This window comes from Bubalus bubalis, chromosome 11, assembly GCF_019923935.1.
Source record: "Bubalus bubalis isolate 160015118507 breed Murrah chromosome 11, NDDB_SH_1, whole genome shotgun sequence".
Classification (NCBI taxonomy): Eukaryota; Metazoa; Chordata; class Mammalia; order Artiodactyla; family Bovidae; genus Bubalus; species Bubalus bubalis.
Genome location: NC_059167.1, coordinates 85901564 through 85923651, shown reverse-complemented (window position 1 = coordinate 85923651; position 22088 = coordinate 85901564). Strand labels below are relative to the sequence as shown.

The 22088-nt window shown below is 53.9% G+C and overlaps 1 protein-coding gene across 14 annotated transcripts in view; it reads right to left on the bottom strand.

The window, feature by feature from the left end:
• TLE3 (TLE family member 3, transcriptional corepressor) overlaps nucleotides 1–22088 on the bottom strand; it is a 48343-nt gene that overhangs the window by 9894 nt on the left and 16361 nt on the right. For 8 of the 14 annotated variants that reach the window (XM_025296231.3, XM_025296233.3, XM_025296232.3 and 5 more), the window contains 6 exons: nucleotides 15721–15783; nucleotides 14070–14174; nucleotides 6633–6837; nucleotides 5066–5082; nucleotides 1103–1222; nucleotides 148–198 (listed from right to left, as the gene is read on the bottom strand). In XM_025296231.3, the coding sequence (XP_025152016.1) occupies nucleotides 148–198; nucleotides 1103–1222; nucleotides 5066–5082; nucleotides 6633–6837; nucleotides 14070–14174; nucleotides 15721–15783 (561 nt within the window). The remainder of the gene's footprint in view (nucleotides 1–147; nucleotides 199–1102; nucleotides 1223–5065; nucleotides 5083–6632; nucleotides 6838–14069; nucleotides 14175–15720; nucleotides 15784–22088) is intronic. The other 6 variants (XM_006071029.4, XM_006071031.4, XM_006071028.4 and 3 more) reach the window with 2 other exon arrangements.

Genomic DNA, 22088 nt, shown 5'->3' with positions numbered 1-22088 from the left:
TGATGCCCCCAACCCAAAGGCCTCAAACCCAGCTGGAGCTGGCGGTAAGGGCGCAACAGCAGAGACAACAACAGCTCCCACCCAGGACAGGAACCATCTCCAACTCCCCACGCAGAAAGCCACCCTGAGACTGGGAACTGCCCTCACCTCATTGGAAACGTCCACCACTAGATCATCACTCTTGTCCCCGTCACTATCCTGCATGGAGAGAGAAGCCAATGAGAGGCCACGCCCACCCCAGGCTGAGCCCAAACCATCCCATTTCCACCAGCCAGGAGCTGAACCTCAGCCAAACCCCAAAGCGCACACTGTCCCCACTCAGCCCCACCAGCGGCGGCCTCCTCTTTGCTGCTTACTAGTGCAGCCTCCCGGACCCAGGGTCTTCCGGCTCCCACAGCCACCGGCAGCCTCACCCACACCTGCCCCATTATATTTCTAAGCTTCCTTTAACTTGTCCCTCTGGAGCCAGACACCTCTCTCCAGCTGGCCTGACATCCGCCATCACTTGTACGTGTACTGGTCTCGTTCCATCATTTCCATCATGGTGTGGGAGGGGTGATTAGCCTCATCTCCCAGCAACGCAGCTGAGGCTTTGGCCGTGCAATATGCCCAAAGCCCCAGAGCAGCCAAGTGGCTGGACAGGGAGAGCTGGACCCAAGGGCACTGGCTCCCACACCGCATTGCCCCCTGCCCTCTGCCCCAGCTCTCAACCCTGCCCAGCCTGGCACAGAACAGAAACCATGACCACCTGCAGGGTCAAAGTATGAGGGCACCAGGGATGGCACCTGGAGCAGATTCTGAGGGGGCCATGATGGTAGCACGGGGTTGCGGGTCCATCTAGGGAGGGGCCCCTAACTCTCCCCAGACTCCACAGGGCCCAGGGGGACCTCTCTGCTCACTCCCTCCTGGCTGTGGCCCATATGCTCACAGCGCACTGATCTATGCAGGCTTCCCATGCCCAGGCCACCTGCCCTCCTCAGCGGGCCGCATCTCCTCCCCAACCTGTACCTGAGTCTTCCATGACCAGGCCCTGGGGCGGGGGAGGGCTCCTCCTTCAGCCCAGCTGACCCAACACAAACCCCAGCAGAGCCCCCAGACGTACGTATCGGCTCAAACTGTCCTTCTCTTCTGCTTTCCGCTTCTTGGCTTCCATGCTGTAGTCTGCAGATCCCCGGTGCTTCTCACTAGCTCGCAGGCTTTCCGAGGGCGACACTGAGTTATTCTGGAAGCAAGGAGGAGACTCAGTGTGAACATTTCATTCGCGCATCGATATAGCTCAGTGGGGTGACCCGGAAGGTCAGTTGAGGTGTTGTGTGTGCCCTGTAGGTCTTGGCTCCATCAGAGCCTCACCAGGGAGGGACGCCCTCCCAACTCCCCAGATTTGGTTCCTCTGGGAGAGGACCTGAGAGCATGACAATTCTCTTTTGTAGCAATGCTGCTGCTGTTAGATAATTAACCTTGCAAGAGCCACTGGCCTCTGGCCTATTAGCCTGTGCGCTTCATGAAGGCGGGGGTTGCACCTATCTCCTTTTCTACCCCTCTGTGCTCAAAGAATGGATAAGCTGAATTTGTGCAGAGTCTTGAAGACGGATCTGAGCCGACAAACTGGGGCTATGCACAATACCTCATCTGCTAAACCTGACAGGAAGAGGGGACCGACAGGCAGGGGAACTGCCAGGTGCCAAGAGGTCTCCCCAGTGTAAGTACGCAACGGGGCATTTTGTGTGAATGCCCTTCCCTGACGGCTTGGCCTCCCGCAATTTTAGAGAGAAACACCAGGGTTGCAATGAAGCAGAAAACACAATGTCATGAAGCCTCTCCCTCTGAAGATGGGAAAAGGCATAGAGGGCAGGTAGAATTCCCCTCCCCTCTGTGATGACGGCCAAGTCCAGGTCCCGAGACGATGGAAAACGTGCCCAAGGTCCCCCAGGAGGAGGCAACTTGAAGAAAACCCGAGGTTTTTATGCCTGGAAAGAACTAATGAGTTCTCCCTTCAACTACAAAGCAAGTGAGGATGAGAAGAGTTTGGAATTTAAGGCCTGGGAAGAGGGAAGGTGGGCTAACAAGGTGAGGCAGGAGAAACAATGCCAGTGGGTCTGAGGATGGAGCAGTCTTGGAAGTTGAGAGCTTCTCTCAGAGAAGGACTCCAGCTGGTGGTGCGATGGGTGAGTAGGAACGACAGGCGTCACGTGGCCTCCAACAGCAGGCTGGGAGCAGGCAGGGAGGTGCGATGGGCAGGGGTACCTGCCAGCAAACCTCTGTGCCAAGGGAAAGACACCAGAACCCCCTCTAGGGGACACTGAGGTTTGTTCCTTACTAAGACACTACACTGGTGTCTCAGTGGTAAGAATCCACCTGCCAACGCAGGAGACACAGGCTCATCCCCCGGGTCAGAGAGATCCCCTGGAGAAGGGCATGGCAACCTAGTCCAGGATTCTTGCCTGTAGAATCCCATGAAGGGGAGGAGCCAGGCAGCTACAGTCCGTGGGGTCGCAGAAGAGTGGGACACGACTGAACGACCAAACAGTAACACAACAAGAGACTGCACTGCACCTTCCCCTGCCTCACTCGGCACCTTCTGCTGTGCACCTGCCCTGGATCAGGCCTGAGGCTGGATGCAGGTGTGGATGAACGAACAAGATGCAGTCCCTGCCCTCCAGCAGCTGACCGCCCAGCTGGGGCAGGGCGGGGAGCAAAGTCCAGTCCATCCTTGTCCCCGTGCCCAGGGGTGTGTGACAAGCCTACATGGGGACCTGCAGAGATGTCTCCTCAAAGGCGGAAGCCTTCCAGAGGCAGATGGAAAGTCTCCCCACTTCCCCCAGAGGCAGGGTCTGGCGTTCTGCGGGGAGCGGTGCGGGAAGGAGCCACAGAACTTCATTTCCTCCCCTAAGCCGGTTTCTGGGCAGCCCTTCCCTGCCAAGCTTCTGCCCGAAGCAAATTAAAATGGCAGAGTTATCAAGCCTTGAAGAAAATATGGAGGTTATAATGGAAGTGCAGCTTCAACCTTCCCTGCAGCTGGGCAGGCGCGGCAGCGATGCGCGCACAGCCGCAATTCAATTAGCCGCAGCGAGCGCCGGCAGAAAAATCACTGTCATTTCATTTCCTCCAACGGCGGCCACCCCGTGCTAAGCAGAAACGCTCCCAGGCCCTCTGCTCTTGCGCGGGTAGCAAGGAGAGGGGGGCGTGCGGCCGCTCGTGTTTCTCCCCGCGACCCAGGCCGCGGCTCCGAGAACAGCGGGCTCTTTCTTCTGCAGTCAGCTGCAAAGCCTCGCTGCTACCGGAGGAGAGTCATGTCAGGCGTTTAGCGGCATCGATCCAGCCCGCCTCTGGCTGGCAGGCGGCCAAAAAACTAAGTATTTTTTATTGCTTCGGCTAGGCAAGGAAATATGAATGAAGCTACCTCTAATTGGACTCCAGACTAACCCCTCCGGGACAGCTTCCAGCCCGGCCAGTCGGCCCCCCTCCCACTCCGACACGGCCCTGTCTTTCCTGCCGGGGCCTCATCTGTTGACAACCTGGTTTCCAAAGGGCTGATTACGTTCGTTTCCACTTCCCCCGACACCATGGCTGTGCGCACACGTGTGAGCCCCTACCGCCTACCCCAGGGCCGGCCCACAGCCCTCCGGAGCAAGGACGGTGACCCTATTCATTTCCATTGAACTCTCCAGGGGCCCCTCTGCCCTGTCTCAACATCGGCGAGCACTGTGAAGAGCCCCGATCTTGGGGGCTCCTCGTGGGATTCTTTAGCAGAAAGCATTCACAGAGAGGGCGCAAAGCCAAGGCCAAGAGAGATGAGGATGAGGACGTGTGAAGGCAGTGAAGGGATTGAGCAGCCACTGCTCTCTGTGGCAAGTCCGTGGTAAGCAGGTAAGCTGGGTCCTGGGTCCTGTGCTAAGTGGGGTCTTCCTAACTAAGGACAGAGGCTGGCTGAGCAGGAATATTCCCATATTACAGATGGAGAAACTGAGGCTGGGAGAGGCCGAGAGGGCTACCCAATGCCCCATGAAGCCGGGACCAGGCTGAGCCTTGAGGTGTCTAGCCCAGCCCTCTTCCTGTCTAGGTAAACTACCTCTCCAAAAATGCCATCTCCTGGGATCAACACGAAAGCAATCAAAATGGATTTGCAGCTTCAGCTGTTCCTTTCTTATGCACCTAGCCATTCCTGGGCCCAAATGACCTGGATTTCTGAGCACACAGGCGAGAGCCTCGGGGACGGACGTGAGCACTGCTGCTGATGGGAGGTTCAGAATCAGCCCAGTGGAGGGCTGGGGAGGGGACATGGGTCGAGATGGAGAAGCCACCCGAGGAAGCTGCTGTTTAGATGGTTAGTTAACTGCCTGACCTTCCAAGTCCTACTTAACACGAGGTAATAACCAAAGCCATCCTAACAGATTAGATGGCCCCAGATACAAGGACAGCGATGAGGAATAAAATAGCTTTGCTAATCGCTGGAGGATTTTTTTATCCAGACTCCACTGCGCTTATTCAGAAGGCTTATTCACTTGAAACAGAACCTCTGAGCCTCAGTGTGATCAGAAAGATTTACGGCAAATCTCAGAGCTGGCAGACACGCAGGCAGCCTGGCCTTAATGCTCGCTTGTGAGCACTTCTTAAACCAAGTTAAAGCCTGCAACAGGGAGAAACCTCAGGTGTTGGGAGGAAATAAAGACGATACAGGATCATACAGGAGACAGCCAACCTAGGGGACAGGGAGGGACTCCGGCCCCAAATGAGGGAGGGACACCAGGGTCCCGAGCTCTGGGGTCAGCCCCGTGACTCCACAACCCCCCTTGTACGACCCAGGGCTGGCCGGCTGACCTCTCCAGTAATCACCTCTTATATAAAAAGGGGGTTAGTTACAGCTCACTTAGCCCAAATCTTCATTTGACAAACGATGGCCCTAAAGCCTGGAGAGGTAAAAGCTTGCCCAAGTGAAGGCCAATCAACAGGTGACGACAGCTCTTATTTCATGACAACACCCGGCCACGCCCAGGAGCCCACACAGGGTACCCCAAGCACCCTGCACCCCAAACGCGCCCACAGGCCCCAGAGTGCCAGCACTTACCGCACTGGAGTCTCTCTCTTCAGGGACAGAAGGCCAGGAAAGGAGGAGGGTCAGGTCCCACAACACAGAAAAACAAAAAGCAAGGTCAGTCTCGTCCAGCTGGCTTTTATGCTTTGCTAGTTCACGGGTTTTAAAATGGGCAGTGGCCTGGCTCCCTGAGTCACCCCGGGTCAGCCAAGGCAGAGCCATTAGGTGACGTCTCTCAGTTTGGAAATTAACCGCCCCAATTCCATCGCTTCGCCGGGCCACCAGGCCTGGGTGGGGCTGCAGGGGGCTCTGTGGCCTAGCTCTCCCTGCCATGCTGAGAAGGGTGCCAAGATTACTGGTCAGCAGTTTTTAAAGCCACGAGCCTGGGAAGGATCGTGCTATGTAAAATATCCATAGGATCTGAGAGTTGAGAACATTACTGTTATTTTTTTTTTAATTAATTATAGGAGTGGTTTTTTAGTATGGTGGCGTTTGTATCACCCTTCTCTGTTTCTTTGCCAAGAAGCCCCTGGAAGCAGAGGCCTCTGATTATCTGCCCAGTCAAGCACTAGCTCCCTGGTCTTCCTGTCTGCTGCGGACAGGCCCTCTTCCTCTGCCAGGAGGATCGTCCTAAGGCAGAGACAAAAATCTTAGTCTCAGTTCCCAGGACCTGCTACCACTCCCCAGCCCCGGCCTGGGCAGGATGTGACACTCCAAGGCCCTCATGCCCATGAGGCATTGGCATGTGCCCCAGTGAAATCTAAGCATAAATCAAACCATCACATGGTACACCTTGAATGTGATGTTATGTGTCAATTACGTATCAAAGCTAGAAAAAAACATCTGAGGGCAGACCACACAAAGTGGTCCTGTTTGCAAAGGGTCTGCTAGGAAGCCAGGCCCTTTCCCATCCTGATAAAACTAAGCCCTCCTGATGCCCTACAGCTTCCTTGCGGGAAGGGCTGAGTAAAGGGTGGGGGGCGTTCTCGTTCCCCATCTTCCCAGTCCTCTCCCTGCAGCAGCATCAGCACTGTCTCCATGTAGTGTACAGCCCCCTAACAATCTTTACTTGAGCGTCAACTGGGAACCTTTTCCAAGGACCCTCTATGGGTTAAACACCTGGGAACTTGGCCTCTGTCCTCAGAGGGCTAATGATCTCCGTGAGGATAAAACGTTTTCCAGGGAAGGATAGAAGATGACGGCAACAGAGGTCTTGGGACCCCGACTCTTGAACTCCTCTGGGAATTTGGAAAAACCCTCAGCTTGGCCAGGAGGGCCGCCTGAAGGAACGGGACTGGGGCTGACCCTTGGAGAGTGGGCAGGGTGTAGCTAGGAAGACGAGAGGGTACTCTAGGATGAAAGGACCAGATGTCTTCCAGGGCAGAGCAGAGTGGGTACACCTCAGGGCCTGGGGGGTGGGCCTGGGGGATGGGGCTCTGGTCTCCATGCACCAGGAACTTCACTGATGGATGGCTCCAAGGCTTGCTAACTCCTGGTCCTCGGGTGACAGCATTCGCTGTGTCCACTCACAGCAGGGCCTCTCGAGTCTCTGCCCGCACCCCACCCCCGCCCTTGCCCCTGCCCCGGCCCCGGGTCGCACCTCTGTGGTCCAGCTCATGGTGGTTCTTCTCGTCCTTCACTGACAGGTGGGCCTGGCTGCCCAGTGCACCAAGTGCCAGCAGCCCCGAGCTGCTCCCCGTCACTGGGGGGATCCCTGGAGGCTGGAGGCCTGACGGGTGGGGTGGCAGCTGGACCGGGGGGCCGTGTGTGGCGTGGGAGAGGTGCTGCGCCTGGAGCTGCTGTTGCTGCAATGAAGTGGGTGCTGAGCACGGCCGAGCCAGCAGGGCGGCAGAGGCCTGGGCCGCCCTCTCGCTCCTCCAGGAGGCAGCAGGGGAACGCGCACCCCCCCCAAAGCTTCATCCCCAGCTCAGGCCACATGCTGTCATGCTGGAGGAAGTCTGTTAATGGACTGCAATTTAGACACAAGATTTATGATGGCAAACACCACCTCCTCCCCATCCAGGACAGAATTTCTCAATGTATGATTCCCAGCCCAAGATAAATAAAGCATGCATTTAAAAACCACAGTCATCAGGGCTCCCTCTCTGTGGAGGGTGATCCACTTTTAAGCTCCCAGCGGTCACAGTTTTGCTCATGCTTACATGCCTGCCAACGTCAGCAGCCAGCGTCTCCCACCCTTAACCCCAACCCTGGGGAAGACTCCCTAATTCTGAAGAACTCCACGCCTGTCTTACAGAGCAAGAGCAGCACACAGCAGAAGAGTCCTGGGATCAAGAAGAGTTTGAGGCCAGAGGAATGAGAACCAACGTCACTGAACAGGAGAGCGGAGAACAGGGTGAAGAGGGGGGCTTTGGAATTAAGACAGATTTGGATCCAAATCCCAGCCCTGGCACTTACTAGCTGGGTGACCTCAGGTGGGTCACAAAGTGATCTCTTAACAATAGCTAACATTTACCAGAGGGCTTTCCATGGCCCCCCTTCTCCCCTACTTTCCCCAAATCTATTATCCCCAAATTATTATCATCAATAGATGGAGAAGGAAATGGCAACCCACGCCAGTATTCTTGCCTGGAAAATCCTATGGACTGAGGAGCCTGGAGGGCTACAGTCCACGGGGTCCCAGAGTCGGACAGGACTGAGCACGCATGACGACGATGACGACCATCAACAGCAAGGGCAACAATCCCTCCTAGTCAAGGATTCTGCTCCATGGATGTCCCGAACACCTCAACCTAGCACTGGTCTCAGGGTCTTCTCTTCCCCTCGTCCCCTTGTTCTTCCCCAGGAGCCGAGACAAAACACCCTTTATCAATCTTAAGATCGTGTCAAGAACCATGGGCACTGTGCCGCTGACTACACCATGACCAAATATTTCATAGAGATTGAAACATTTCTTGGGAATGACTGGGGCCTCGGGTTATACATACGTCTTTCCTTTCAACAAGCACGAGGGGAGGGAATGGAAATTTACCGAATGCCTGAATGAATGCCTGGGCCCTTTCCAAAGCTTATCACTGACCCTTTCAGCTACCTGGCAGAAGGGTTGTGCCCACTTTAAAGACGGCAAACTGGTACTCAGGGGCTGGAATAGGGTCAACTACCAACATCATCCAAAGAATGTTCCGAAGGAGACCCCCTGCCCCAGAGCAAGAAGAGTTTATGGGGGTGACAGAGAGCCGAAGCCTGACAAGCTCACCTGTCAATGTGAACCGTGGCTCTCTGGCCACTGCTGACAGACGACAAAATACAGAGAAGGCCCACAGCTCTGGATGCACATGCGGCTCCAAGAGGCAGTAAGTGTATCTGAGATCAGGGATTAAAAGCTTCCCAAACGGCTTACCAAGTAAAGAAACTGCCTGCAATGCAGGAGATGCAGGAGACTTAGGTTTAGTCCCTGGGTTAGGAAGATCCCCTGGTGGAGGAAATGGCACCCCGCTCCAGTATTCTCACCAGGAGAGCCCCCTGGACAGAGAAGCCTGGTGGGCTAGAGCTCACGGGATCGCAGAGAGTTGGACACGACTGAGTGTCTGAGCATAGAGCACACATTAAGAGACCTGCTCTTTCTCAACTAAACCACAAACTGCCAACCTCGTGCACCCCCAAATTCATGATCCCCACTTTGCACATGAGGAAACTGAGGTACTACACTCCTAGCCCTGCAGGGCTCATTTTTCAGCAGAGGGGGAAAAGGCTGGGATTACAGCCATCGCTCAAGACCTGGGACGTCTCTTGGCGGGAAGTTTATGGAAGCTGCTGGTGGCCACTGGTCCGGGTTGTCTGCCCTGAGACGCCAGAGCAGACACAAAGTGGAGGTGTCTATCCTAAAGCCATCCACCCCCCAGAGGCAAGGCCCATGGAGGTGCAGCTCGAACGGTTAGTTGGGACGAGGAGCGTCAGTGGGGCGTCCTGCTTCCTGAAAGGTGAGCCAGTGAGCCAGCGCCCGAGTCTTGCAACAGAGTCTATAACTGCAGCTGCAGTGTCTGTATGGAAGACACGGGCTTTCAAAGCTGTTTAGCGTCCAAGAGGGAGACGGTGGTTTTCTGGAGTGGCCCATGAAGCAGGTATGTCTTCTTTGCTACAGAGGAAAGGCAGCTTCCGTGTACTTCTCATCTTCAAGCACAAAAGAGCAGGACCCCCTGCACAGCCAGAAATTCCCCCGAGGTCTGCTCTGGATGGATGGAAGGCAGGGTCAGGAGCAGTCCAGCAGGCTCCAGGAGGCAAGGACAGACAGCCGACCTCCAAGGCTTCTGTCTCAGGGCGAGGACAGATGCCAGGGCTCGTCAGGTCAAGGGTCTGCTGACAAGCATCCTGGTTGTGACAGAGTGAGAAAAAAATCTCCGCAGCGGGGCGGCTGGCAGTGTTCCACCTGTCTCTCCATCCCAGTGTTGCAGGCAGGGCACAGCCATCCTCAGGCTGCTTTCCTGTCCCCATGACACATCTCTGACTTCAGAGGACGAGGGGAGGAAACACAGAGACATCTGAGTGGGAGGGTGACGGGGTTTTCAACTGGGGAGAAATGGGATCAAGCCCCCCATCCGAGGAGGCGCTGGGCTCAATTCTGCAGCAGCCAGTCTCCAGCTTCCACTGTCCCCTCTAAGACCAGGATCTGTCTGTCCATGAAGTGAAAGGAAGTCAACAAACCCCCTCAAACCCCCAACCAGGGGGCAAGGCCCCTCGCGAGCGCCCCCTCCTCTTGCCTTTCACACTTCATGCCAGAACAGCAGCCTGTCAGAGAAGACATCCTGGGGGCAGGCGTGTGTCCCTGCCTCCCTCATGGGGGCAAAGTGCCAGGTCCTGGGCTCAGAACATAGGGCCACTCATTCACAGGGGACACTGACGGGAGGCCCTTGCTGGCCAAGTCTGTGTAACTGGATTATGCGCATCATGCTTCATGCCTCTGCTACCTGATTTAATGCTTCGCTTCTCAGGTTCATGATTTGGGTTAAACCTAGTGAAGTGGTCTAAGCCTTTCCAGGGCTGAGACCCACTGAGGACGTCCCAGCTGTATGAGATGGAGACTCCTCGCCTCCCAGGGGAGGGGAGAGCAGCCCCGACCTCTGCCTGGTCCTTCTACTTCTTGCCCACAGAAGTGGCCCCCCAGCTCCAGGTGAAATTGTGCATCTGTACTCTACTACAGCTTGGAGGGCTCACAACAATGCTGTTACTCCATTTCAGAGACAGGGACAGGCTCAGGGGCGGTGAAATGACCCTGCTAAGCCAAAGAGACCAGAGCCAGAATGCAAGCCCAGCGTGAATTTTCTCTACCATGGCCCCCGGCTGAGAGAAAAGGATGCATTCATTCTAAGGCTCCCTTTCTGCACCATCCGTCCCCCTGTCAACCGAACCCAGCTCATCAGCACTGTGGAGGGAATGCAAGAACCTCAGGACTGGCTTCAGCACATCCTGTGCAATTTGTGACAAGCTACAACCTCCCTCTTTCTCTTCCTCACCCTCACCCCACCCCTACCTCACCTGAAAAAAAATAAGTAACCACCATCAAGGACCCACTGTGTAGCACAGGGATCACTGCTCAATATCCTACAATAACCTAAACGGGAAAAGAATTTCAACAAGAAGAGATACACGTGTATGTATAATCGAATCACTGCTATACACTCGAAACTAACACAACACTGATCAACTATACTCCAGTACAACTATACTCCAGAAAAAAAGCTACCAACACTTTATAATATCCTCTTCCGCTAACAATTTTCAAGGGAACACAGCCCAAATTTGTCAGTGGACAAGTGGGGTGAGTTGGTCACTTGATGCGAAGAGCCGACTCATTGGAAAAGACCCTGATGCTGAGAAAGATTGAGGGCAAGATAAGGGGGTGGCAGAGGATGAGATATTTAGATAACATCACTGACTCAATGGACATGAGTCTGAGCAAACACCAGGAGATAGTGAAGCACAGGGAAGCCTGGTGTGCTGCAATCCTTGGGTTCTCAAAGAGTCGGACGTGACTGAGCAACTGAACAGCAGCAGCAAGTGGGGTGAGAACCCCTCCACCTGCCAGGTTCAGTGACCTGGAGCCAGCGTGGAGCAAACTGAAACGTGAGCTCTGGAAGTGGTGGGTACCTTCAGCTCACTGTGTCTAATCTGCCTAGGGAAACCTTTTGCAAGTTGCTGACCAAGGGACAATACTCTGCCCCCCGCCCCCATGCTCAGGAATCTTTTGACTGTCTAAGGTTCCCTTAATAACCTGGATCCAAGAAGAGAGGATGTGGATCAGGTCTGCAGTAACCGGGTTTTGTAGGCCCTCCACGAGCACACACACACCTTCAGGCCTGCCTTCCCCAGATGGACATGAGTTCCCAGTGGCCCCACAGACCAGCAAGCCTGGGCCTCCGTCAGTCCCTCCATCCCCTTTCACCTGGAGGGGAGACACTAGAAATCCTCTAACTTGTGTGATAAACATGCCCCTCACTGCAGGCACGCCAGTGACCAGGCTTGTCAGATACCCGATCTCTCACCTCTCTCTGACATAAGCCAAGGCACGAAGGCAGAATCCTTCCAGCCCATGCCCAAGAGAGCCCCAGATGACTGACTGAAGCGGGCACATCATTCGACACTTGCCCAGCCCTTCACCTTTCCACAGATGAAGAAACAGGCCTGGAGGAACTAGGTGACTTGCCCAAGGCCCCTCAGCTCCAGACCAGGAGGCCGGGCCACTCCTCCCCGCAGAGGGGCAAATCCAGCTGTGCCATGGGGCAGGTACCAGCTGCTGTCGGGGCCCTCCCTTCCCTGCCTTTTACTGCTGGGGCAGGATTCCAGGCCCCTCACCACCTTCTTCCCATCACTCTCCTGAGTCAGCCGGCCACAAGCCCACTCTCCCTCTCCCTCCTTTGCAGGATGCCCTGGCTCAAGAGCCTGTCCGTAATTCCTGCCTTGTGAGGCTCTGGCAGGCTCAGCGATTAGACGGCTGCCTGCTTAATGACAGGGCGACGGCTGCGTTCACTCAGAGCCGGAGAAGCAATTACCTCGAAAATGGGGGTCACAGGCCCCACTCGTTGGCTTTAATTGAATTCCAATATCTGCCTCGAGCTGCCTTGACCTAACACGTAGCTTCCTAAATACTCCTTGAAGGAAGCAGAGCTAATCCAAGCAGTGCTTCTTCTCCCCAATTCCACTTTTTCTTAGAACTTTTTTTTCAAAAACTATTTTCATAAGAGGATTTTAATTCCAAAGGGGGAGGCGGTCGGGGGAAGAGGTGACCCCACTGTGGCAGGGGTGGGAGGGCTGGGCCTACAGTATGGATGGGGGCAAGGGGCTGGGAGAGGAGAAACTTCAGAGAAGGCACTTCCCACCCTGAGCCCTTGCCCAGCACTCTCAGCACGGCCATCCAGCTGTGAACTGCCACTGAGGAGGAGGACACTGCCCCCACACAGGGCCGGACTGGGCAGGAGGTGGCAGGGGAGGAGTCCCGAGCTGACAGCCAGCCTGGGGCGTCTGGCCTGACTTTGCTCCTGAACCCTGTGTGACTGGCTGTCACTCCCAGCCTCTATAAAGCAAGGGCATCAGTTGAATCAGTCACTCTCCACCTCGGGCGCTTTCATGCACTGCCCCCGGCCCCTCACCAGGACATTTTGCAATGTCTGGAGACATTGTGGGGTGTCACAACTGTGTGTGGAGGTCACCGGCACCCAGTGGGTGGGGACCAGGGCTGCTGCTGAACACCCTCCCGTACAAAGCACCTGGCCCCAAAGTTCATGAGCCTAGAGGCTGCAGGACCCTGGGCTGGGTGGTCTCCGAGGAGATCTCAAACTGTACAATATGGTTTCCCTGCGGGGGGCTCTGCCTCCCAGATCACCAACTAGAAGCAGTAACCACCCACTCATGTTCTCCTTCCCGGCCTCCTCTCTGCTCCTCCTGCACAGCAGGTGAGGGTCTGCCCCTCCCCCACCACTCCCAGGATTCAGACCAGGCTAACGCTCCCCTGCCCAGCCCCCCGCAGGCAACTCAGACCAGAAGGATGGAAGCCCATAACCATCATGGGTGCCACTGACATGATGAAGGGTGAGGATCCACCAGCATCACTCTGTCACTCCAACCCTGCCCTCCCAGCAGTCCTGGCCCAAAGAGATGAGCTGGTCCACCCCTCTCCTGTAACAGATGCAGAAACTAGGGTGCGAGGAAAAGACGGGATCTGCCTGAGGTCACATGGGAAAAAAGTGGAACTAGAACAGAGGGCCCCAGGTTTCTCCCCAGAATCAAGAGCCCAGTGACATTATTCATCCCACCAAGCCAGAACATTCTGCACCTTTAATTCCACCTTGAAATAATGACTGTACTTAAGGACAAGAAGAGGAGTGAAGACCAATCAAAGGGCTAGAGAGACACTAGCCAACCTGTCTACTGCTTCCCAAGCCAGACTATGTTTCAGAATGATCTGGAAAAACACAGATTCCCAGTCCCACCCCAGACTGATGGAAAAGAATTCTGAGGGGGGTGCCCTGGAATGTATATTGTTCAGAAGTTCCTTTGGGGATCCACACTCAGTCAGGAAGACCTGGCCAGGGGTCCTGGCTGGACTTCACACAGGTCCATGATGGGTGCTCAGCCAGGCAGCTCAGCGCACGGGACAGCAAGGCCCAGACCCGAGTGCCACAGCGCGCTTCACAGCACAGAACAGCAGAGACAGTTCTGACCTCAGGAGGCCAAAGAAGGGCGGATCTTTGCCAGGGAAGGGGCAGGCCCCCAGGGAGGTGGGAGAAATCAGGCTGGCCTCCAAGGTGATCCCAGAGCCCACCCCTTCTCTGTTGGAGATGCCAAAAGCCAGGGTAGGATGGGGCTGATGAATTTAGAGGTGGATTAGGGCTGGGTCAGATACCCCTTTAATCTGGGGACTGGGAGGCAACTGGGGAGCCACTGCGGAAGATAGCTAGGTGGGTCCAAGCCCGTGAGACACTGGGGGCACTGGAGCCCTGGGGCCGCCACTCTTTGGGGCCAGCTGAGGTCAGGGTCTGTCTCTGGTTATGGTAAATGGGAGGAATAAAAGGGCTATACACACGGTGAGAGGCAGACTGGGGAGTCCACGTACCCCAATGATGGCGTTCAGCTCTGTCATGGTGACCTGCTTGGCTCGCTCCACCGCCTGCGCCACCTGCTGCTGGTGCTGGAGGAACAAGGTCTGGGTTAGAGGTGGCGGCTTCCCTGCCCGAGGAGGCAGGGGGTGCGGGGACCACACGCGACGGGCAGGGTCACAGTCCTAACAGGAGGCAGGCCAGGGCCACGAACCAAAACAGGACTTGGGGGACGGGGAACCCTTTAAACCCTTTTCAATGAGCATGTATTACTTCTGGAATGAAAACGTCCCATAATTTTAAGTTAATATAAACGAGCCAAAAGATGGCTATTTGTCAACTATCGCCCTCTACCACAGGAAAAAAAAATCTTTATTTGAGGCCTCTGAGAAAGAGCTGGACATCAGACGATGCTGCTGCATGGTTATTCCCCTTCTAAATGCAGCGACAGTGTTGTTGTCCATACAACAGGAAGGTGTCCTGTTTTTAGGAGAGGCAGCCTGAGAACGGAGAATGCTGTGAGTTGTCAGGATGTTTGCAACTACATTCGAAGGGTTCAGAAGAAAAGTACATGTATCTATACTCAACCTGTATCTATCTAAACAGAAAACAAACCAAAAAAGCACGTGTCTAAATAGGGAGCAAACATGGCACGATGAACCCTGATCTAAGCTATGGACTCGGGTGATGACGCTGAGATGCTGGGATGCTGATGGCGTGTGAGGCAGGGTCATCGGTTACTCCAGGGTGGGTTGCTGATGGTGGGGAGGCTAGGGGACAGCTCTGTACCGTCCACTCAGCTTTGCTATGAACCTCAAAGCACTATAAAAAATTAAGTCTTTTTTTTTTTAAATCTTTTTTAGAGCATTCATTCCCTTCAGCCTTGGGGTTGACTGGCTTCATAAGGCAGTTGTCTCCCCTAGTGGGCTGTGAGACCCGAGGGCATCACTTACATCCTGCTTTTACAGGAATTCAATCAGGTAAGGGTCAGTACTCTCGTTCAAGACACCTAGCATCCAGGAGGGAGTGCAGGTGGAGGGGGCCTGGAGGGCAGCCCTGTCCGAGCTGCAGTAAGCTCTACGGGCCCCTCTCGGGCAGCCCACCCATCTGCCCTGCACCAAGGGGCCTCCTTGGAGAGGGTTTTCTCCTACTGCCCTCCAGTCCAGCCCTGTCTCAGGTGGGGGCCGGTGGGGAGTCTCCTGTAAAGAATGCTTAAAGATGACATGACTGACTCGGTTGTCCCTGATGAGTCAGAACCTTTGGGTAAGTGGTTCCCCCCAGAGGGTCTGGCTCCTGGCACTGACTGGACAGGCTTCCTTGCTCTTAGATGTCTCCAGGCGTGCATGCTGGGGCATGGGGAAGCTGAGGCTGGGAATGCTGGCTTGGACGGGCTGAAGGGTGGGAACGGGAAGAGGCAGAGGTACCCACTGCCCATTGTGGCTCCGTCACAGGCCGGGACCCTCCTCTTGGGGCTCAGGAGAAGCAGGGAACAGCTTCCACCGGAAGAAGGAGCAAACGGCCCCTCTGATATGCAAGAGAAGGTTGTAAAGCCCCAGGCTGTCAACTTCTGTCCACGTGAATGGATGGACAGGGGCCGCTCTGGCAAGGCACAGAAGACAAAGCAAAAGAAGGTCTTACCTCTTGTGACAGGAAAGGCATGATCTGTGCTAAAATCGTGTTCAGCCTCTTCGCAATCTCTGTCTGCAAAGGGAAAGAGACTGAGTGAGGCTCAGGCAAATAAATCAAGTTGCCGAAATGTCAGACTGTGGAAGGGCAACCCCCCGCCAAACCACAGGCCCTCGACAGGCTCCATCCTTCCACCCTCTATGGACCTCCTGCCAGGAGGCCTCGCTGACTCCACAGCGTGAAGCAATTCCTTCCCACTCCCTCCAACCAACCCAATTTCCAGGAGCTCCAATTTCCTATCAGAGGTGGTCTCCGTGTTTGGTTCAGAGTATACAGTTCACCTCCTCTGGAATGGAAGCCCTAACCAAAACAATGCAAAGCTAAACAAGAACAACCCCCATACCACCCACTGCGGCGAAACCTTTCATAAGAGCAAACGCAGCGCGGTGAGAAGGAACTGCTTTGCCCAGTGGCCCCACGGGCAACTGCAATTCAGACTCTCAGACGCCCAGACACATCAGGAGGTGGTGGAAGACCCCCGGATGCATGTGCCAAGTGCTCCCTGGGGCTAGCCTCATGCCCAGTGATGTGCAGCTGAGAGGGTTTCCCTCACTCCCACTTCCCACTGCTGCCTCTCCCCCCACAGACCAATCCCTCGCCCTTCTAGTGCTGTCCAGCCGGAAATCCCACCATCGATGCTTCCTTCTGGAGAGATCAAGCCTTGCCTTCTCTAAGATGCTGCTCAGGACGTAACTATCGGAACCCTAGCCCTTCATCTAAGCTGATCACAGAAAGGCAGATCAATTCTCTGCCCTACCCCTAACGCTCCAGAAAAGATCACATTCCGAAAAACATCAACTGGGGGCTTCCCTGGTGGTCCAGTGGCTAAGACTGCGCTCAAAATACAAGGGGCCCGAGTTCAGCCTCTGGTCAGGGAACTAGACCCCACATGCTGCAATGAAGACTGAGGATCCTGCATGTTGCAATTAACATCCAAATAAATCACAGCCAAATAAATAAGTATTAAAAAAATTAAAAAGAAGAAAGAAAAAATCAACTGTTTTTGCCATCCATCTATGTGAGCCATGTCAAATGAAGAATGGTTTAAAAAAAAAGAAAAAAGAGTGGGGCTAAATGGTTAACAGTCCAGACAGGAAGGCTGAGGACCACTGACAGACAAGTCTCAGAATCGCGTCTCTTATCCCATTCTGAATCCCAAGGCTGCCGGGACTGAGGTCCCAGAGCTGGCTTCAGAGCTCTCATGAGCACATAGCAATCTTTGAGAGACAAAACCATGACAACAGCCTTTAAAAATCTGTGATCATCTGCATGTCAAATGACTCCGGATGAGAAATGCTTGTGCATTTAAAGGAAAAGCAAAGCTGTCTGAAGGCTTACAAGCAGACCCGGGCCCTAAGGAGAATTGGTGGGGCCAGCGCTCCTACTACCCCCACCCCCCACCACAACCCGTCCCCAGCCACTGATGAAGATGCCTCTGGCTGGTGAAGAGACGGGTCTCAGGCTAGGAATCTGTGGGCTTTTGTGGCCCCACATCCCGGGGCTGCTGGCTGCAGTGCAGGTTCCAACACAGACCCCCCTTGTCCAGAGCAGCAGGGGCTCCTGGGTGGGGATCGCAGATCACAGCTCTCTCCCGGAACACTCTAGACTGGGCACTGGGGGTAAAGCAAGTCTTTGGTGCGAAAGACTGTCCCTCATATCCTGGACCAACCAGTGCCAATAATGGTCCCATTTCCAAACGCATCCTTGGCTGAGTTCCAAGGGAGGGACCACAGCCATATCTGTACTTTTGGGGTTTACTTCAGCAAGGACACTGTACAGGAGGGTTTGCCACAGCATCCGTGCTAGCCACATATGTGCTCAGTCGTGTCTGGCTCTTTGTGACCCCATGGACGACAGCCTGCCAGGCTCCTCTTGTTCACAGGATTTCCCAGGCAAGAATACTGGAGTGGGTTGCCATTTCCTCCTCCAGGGTATCTTCTCGACCCAGGGATCGAGCCTGAGTCTCCTGCATTGCAGGTGGATTCTTCACCACTGAGCCACCTGAGACGCCACGCTACGCACATTTGGGGCCAGAGAAAACTCTGTTGGGTGGGGCTGTTCCGGGCACTGTAGAGTTTTTAGCAGCAGCCCTGGCCTCTGCCCACTAGATGCCCATCATTCATACTTATAAGGCTCCTGGGACGATTACTAACTATTATATAAATTATTAATCTAGGTAAGTGGAAAGAGTTCTAGTCCAAAACAGGGCCCCTTCTCATTTCTTTTCACTTTTTCTTCTCCCACATTGATTGATAGTGGGAAAGGGAGATGAAATATAACAGTCAGAATTGTATACATCAGGAATTCTAGAAACAATCAGCTCAGTCCAAACCTGTAGAGAACAACATAATCACTCACCTGTCACATGTTTATGCGCCAAATAAGACTAGAAAGTTTTATTTAAAACACAAAGCAAAGAGAAATAAACAAAATAAATCATCCTTACCAATGAGCTTAGGGAGCTCACTGGTCCAATGTCTCTTACCTCAAATGACTGGCATAGCAGAGACTGGTACATGATAGATGCCCAGTAAAATCTAGAGACAAAAGAATCTCACTGGTTTCCCTGCATATGTGTTTCAAGACTTCATATTACAGTGTCCCCTGGCTGGGGATGTGGGCCTGCCTCAGTGTGGGCAGCATTAGGGAGAGGGACAGTGGTGGACAAAGTGCTGACCTACAACCGGGAGATGGAGCGGGCAGCAGCTCAAGCAGTGGTCAAGCCAGACCAGTCACAAGGCACCCAGCGGGTCCCTAGCTGTTGCCCGCTTCTCAGCCAGGAAGGCAGGCGGCAGGCTCTGAACCTTCCCTGTCACTTTGGCCCACTCAGTAACTATAGGTCTTACCATCTTTAAGGTGGGTGGTTATCAAGGAGTCCTGTGTGTGCATGCTAAGTCACTTTAGTCGTGCCTGGCTCTTTGTGACACTTTGGATTGAAGCCCACCAGGCTCCTCTCTGTCCATTGGATTCTCCAGGCAAGAATACTGGAGTGGGTTGCCATGCCTTCCCCCCAGGGGATCTTCCCCGACCCAGGGACTGAACCTAGGTCTCCTCCATCTCCTGCATCAGCAGGCAGGTGCTTTACACTATCGCCACCTCGGAAGCCCATAAAGGAGTCCTAGCTTTTGCTTACTTCCTCTAGCAAACAGGTCAAGTGTCAAGATTTTGTTAGGTGAAGGGACAAAATAAGAAGTAGCCAACCAGCCTTCCCCTTCCCCGCATCTTTTAGCAAACGTGTGGCCATAGGCTGCCTCCAGGTGGAATCTTCCCCTGCAGGGCCTGGTCCAAAGCCCAGCATCCTCTGGTTATGAGGAACAACCTGCTGGGATTCATGGAGCTCCAACTGGTTCCAGGCTTGGCATCCAGGCTACAAGATGACCACGGCTGGGTCGCTCAGAGCAAGTCCCCTCTCATCTCTCCTTTCCACCACGGGGAACAGTTCTTGCCTCCCAACCCCACAAGTCAACCAAGAGTCAGCAGAACAAGATACAGAATATTCCAGAGGCTTGGGATATCAACCTTCAGGCTCTCTCCTGGGGCCCAGACTCAATGAAGACCAGCTTCTCTGAGAGGCAGTAAGGACTCTGGTCCATCATGGGTCAGGACTACATAGGGTTGAGGGGTAGGGGAGGGAGGTGGTGTCACCCTTGGTCCCTGTTCTTGGGTCTGGGGATTTCTTTCTGGGGGGAAGTGGGGGTGGAGAAAGTATGCAAACCCCATCCCTCCCAGCTGGGACTGTCCCCTGCCATGGGCAGCACTGCCCTCCTGGTCTCCCCACCACATGGAAGCAGGAATTGAGCCTTGGTCATCTCTAAACCCATGGCTCGGTGGTAAAGAATCCTCCTGCAATGCAGGAGACAAGGGAGAAGTGGGTTCCATTTCTTGGTTGGGAAGATCCCCAGGAGAAGGAAATGGCAACCCACTGCAGTCTTCTTGCCTGGGAAATCCCATGGACAGAGGAGCCTGGCAGCTACAATCCACGGGGTTGCAAAGAGTCAGACACGACGGGGCAACTAACCACACAGACCAATCCAAACCTGAGTTCAGCATACAGCAGAGGGCCAGAGAATGAACAGGAAAATTGTTCCCTAAATGACTTTAATTCTTTAATGTTTATTTTTTTGAGGGTGGTAACTGAGGACGGGAAGCTCTGCAAATAGAAAGTTGGCCTGACAGAACCACTCTTAACAACAATAATAATAATGGCTAACATCCACAGATCCAGCTGTTCTGAGCATTTTACACGTGTGAGCTCACAGGAACCCTATAGGAAAGGCACTTCCTATAAATCTCCAGTTTTCAGATGGAGAAACTGACGCCTGGCAATTAAGCAACTTCACTAAACGACTTCCTACCAAGAAGCCAAATTTCGACATTTTGAGAGAGCTCAGAGAAGCATTTTTGAAAGAAAAACTACTGTCAGGGTTAATAATTGACAGCATTTCCGATTAGAACAGCTGTTAAAACAGCATTTGATCCAATTCAAACAAGCTCTAAACATTCAGTTCCAAGAAAGGGAAGAAAAAAAGAATCAAGACGTGTGGCTTTAACAGTCAGGACAGGTCACAAATCACAAACTGGAACTAGAGCCTACGTTGGAAAAGTCCTTCTGGCAATGCCAGGCATCCCGTTATCAACATGGCAGCTGGGGCTCGCGGGGTGGACCTCCACCCTTCCCTCCATCGCGGCCTCAGCAAAGCCTCTGCCTTCGAGTCAGAGCCTTGGAGGGGAACCTGGGAGGAGGCGAGTGCCAGGCAGCCGGAGGATGGCTTCCTTTGGAAAAAGGTGTTTGGGGAGCCTGGTGCTGCCTTTGAAAGTTTCTTTTTAAGTGTGGTTCAAAGAAGGCAGCTTTGCTGGTGGAAAAACATCATTCCTCAGAAGGAACTAATCTACTCAACACAGAGAGGCGTGCACAGAGATCCTGCGAAATCCGGAGTCTGCGCTCCCAACTGGCTCTGGCTGCGGGAGGAACATCTGCCCCATGTCTCCATCGAGACTGTTAAGCAAATAAATGTCGGAACACAGGATAGTAGGGGGCGAGTGTAATTTCCCCAAGAGCTGCCTGCTCAGTGTGCCTTAGGAACTCCCATTCACGCAATCATCTCCTCACTGTAGCAGGATCTCGGAGCATCCTGCTATAAACAGAGGGCTTTCTCAAAGTACACTGCTCCAGTCACAGCCGGCCACTCACATTTGCTGTAGTTCCCATCCTTCTGACCTTTGACCCAGGACACTTAAGGGAGATGGAACCTGCCCTTGTCCCACACCCTCAGCAGCCTCTTGCTCCTGGCCTGCAGCCTTTAGCCAGTCTTTGGCTTTTCTTTTAATTTAAATGCCTGCTCAAGAAACAGCTGACAGCCACTTCCCTGAGACTCTCTCTCTGGTATTTAAACTGCCAGGTACTGATCAGGTCTAGAAAATGCAGACTTCATTCTAACCTCAGCCAAATACAAACAAGGAGAGAGAGGAACCTGACTGCTTTAGAGTTCTGAACCCTGAGCCACACAGAAATGACCTGCAGGGCTTTGGGCAAATCCCTTCCCTCATCTGGGCTTCAATTTTATTGTCTGCAAAACAGGGGGACGATAATAAGATCCAAGAGCCATCGTTTAGAGTTTGAGAATACTAAATGCTCCCAAGTTGCTCTGTGACACAGGGATTCCTCCAGAAAGCTCAGAAAAGTAGAGCCGAGCATGAGTTTAAAGGACGAGCAAAGAGGCAAGCCACCTTGAAATGTGGATGGACCTCGAAATGTGGATGGATGCTGAGTGGTGTGGGCGAGACTGGGGCTGGCTGGGGCTTGGTCCTCAGACCAGTCTTCATGGCACGCGAACCATTCGAGTGTGTCCATCAGCCAAACTGCCCACAACAGTCACAGAGCGGGCAAAAGCAGGGATGTCCTATCCTATCTGTGAGTGTCCAGCTGCTCCTGTCTGGGTTCTTTCCATGATTCACAAGGAGCTGCAGCCAGCCAGGAAAGGGCTCAAGGTGTTTCATTCAGCAGGAAACCACTGCTTCCCTGTGAGGCAGCCAAGGGGCCGCTCCTAGGTCCCTGCTTTCGCTTCTAAAACACGGACTTCTTCACCGGACAACCATGCAGGCTCTTAGAAAGAGCTGTGTGATTCTGGAGATGCATTTGTGGATGCGTGTGAGAAAGATGAACTGAGGAAAAGATACCTACGTGAGACCCTGAGTTATATTCCAAGCCATGTGGAATGCTGGCTTTCTCACCAGCTCCCTGTCTGACTAGCCATGTGACCTCTGAAAAGTCACACCCTGGTGGCTGGGCCTCTTGAAGCATGTACGTCTGAGGTGGCCAC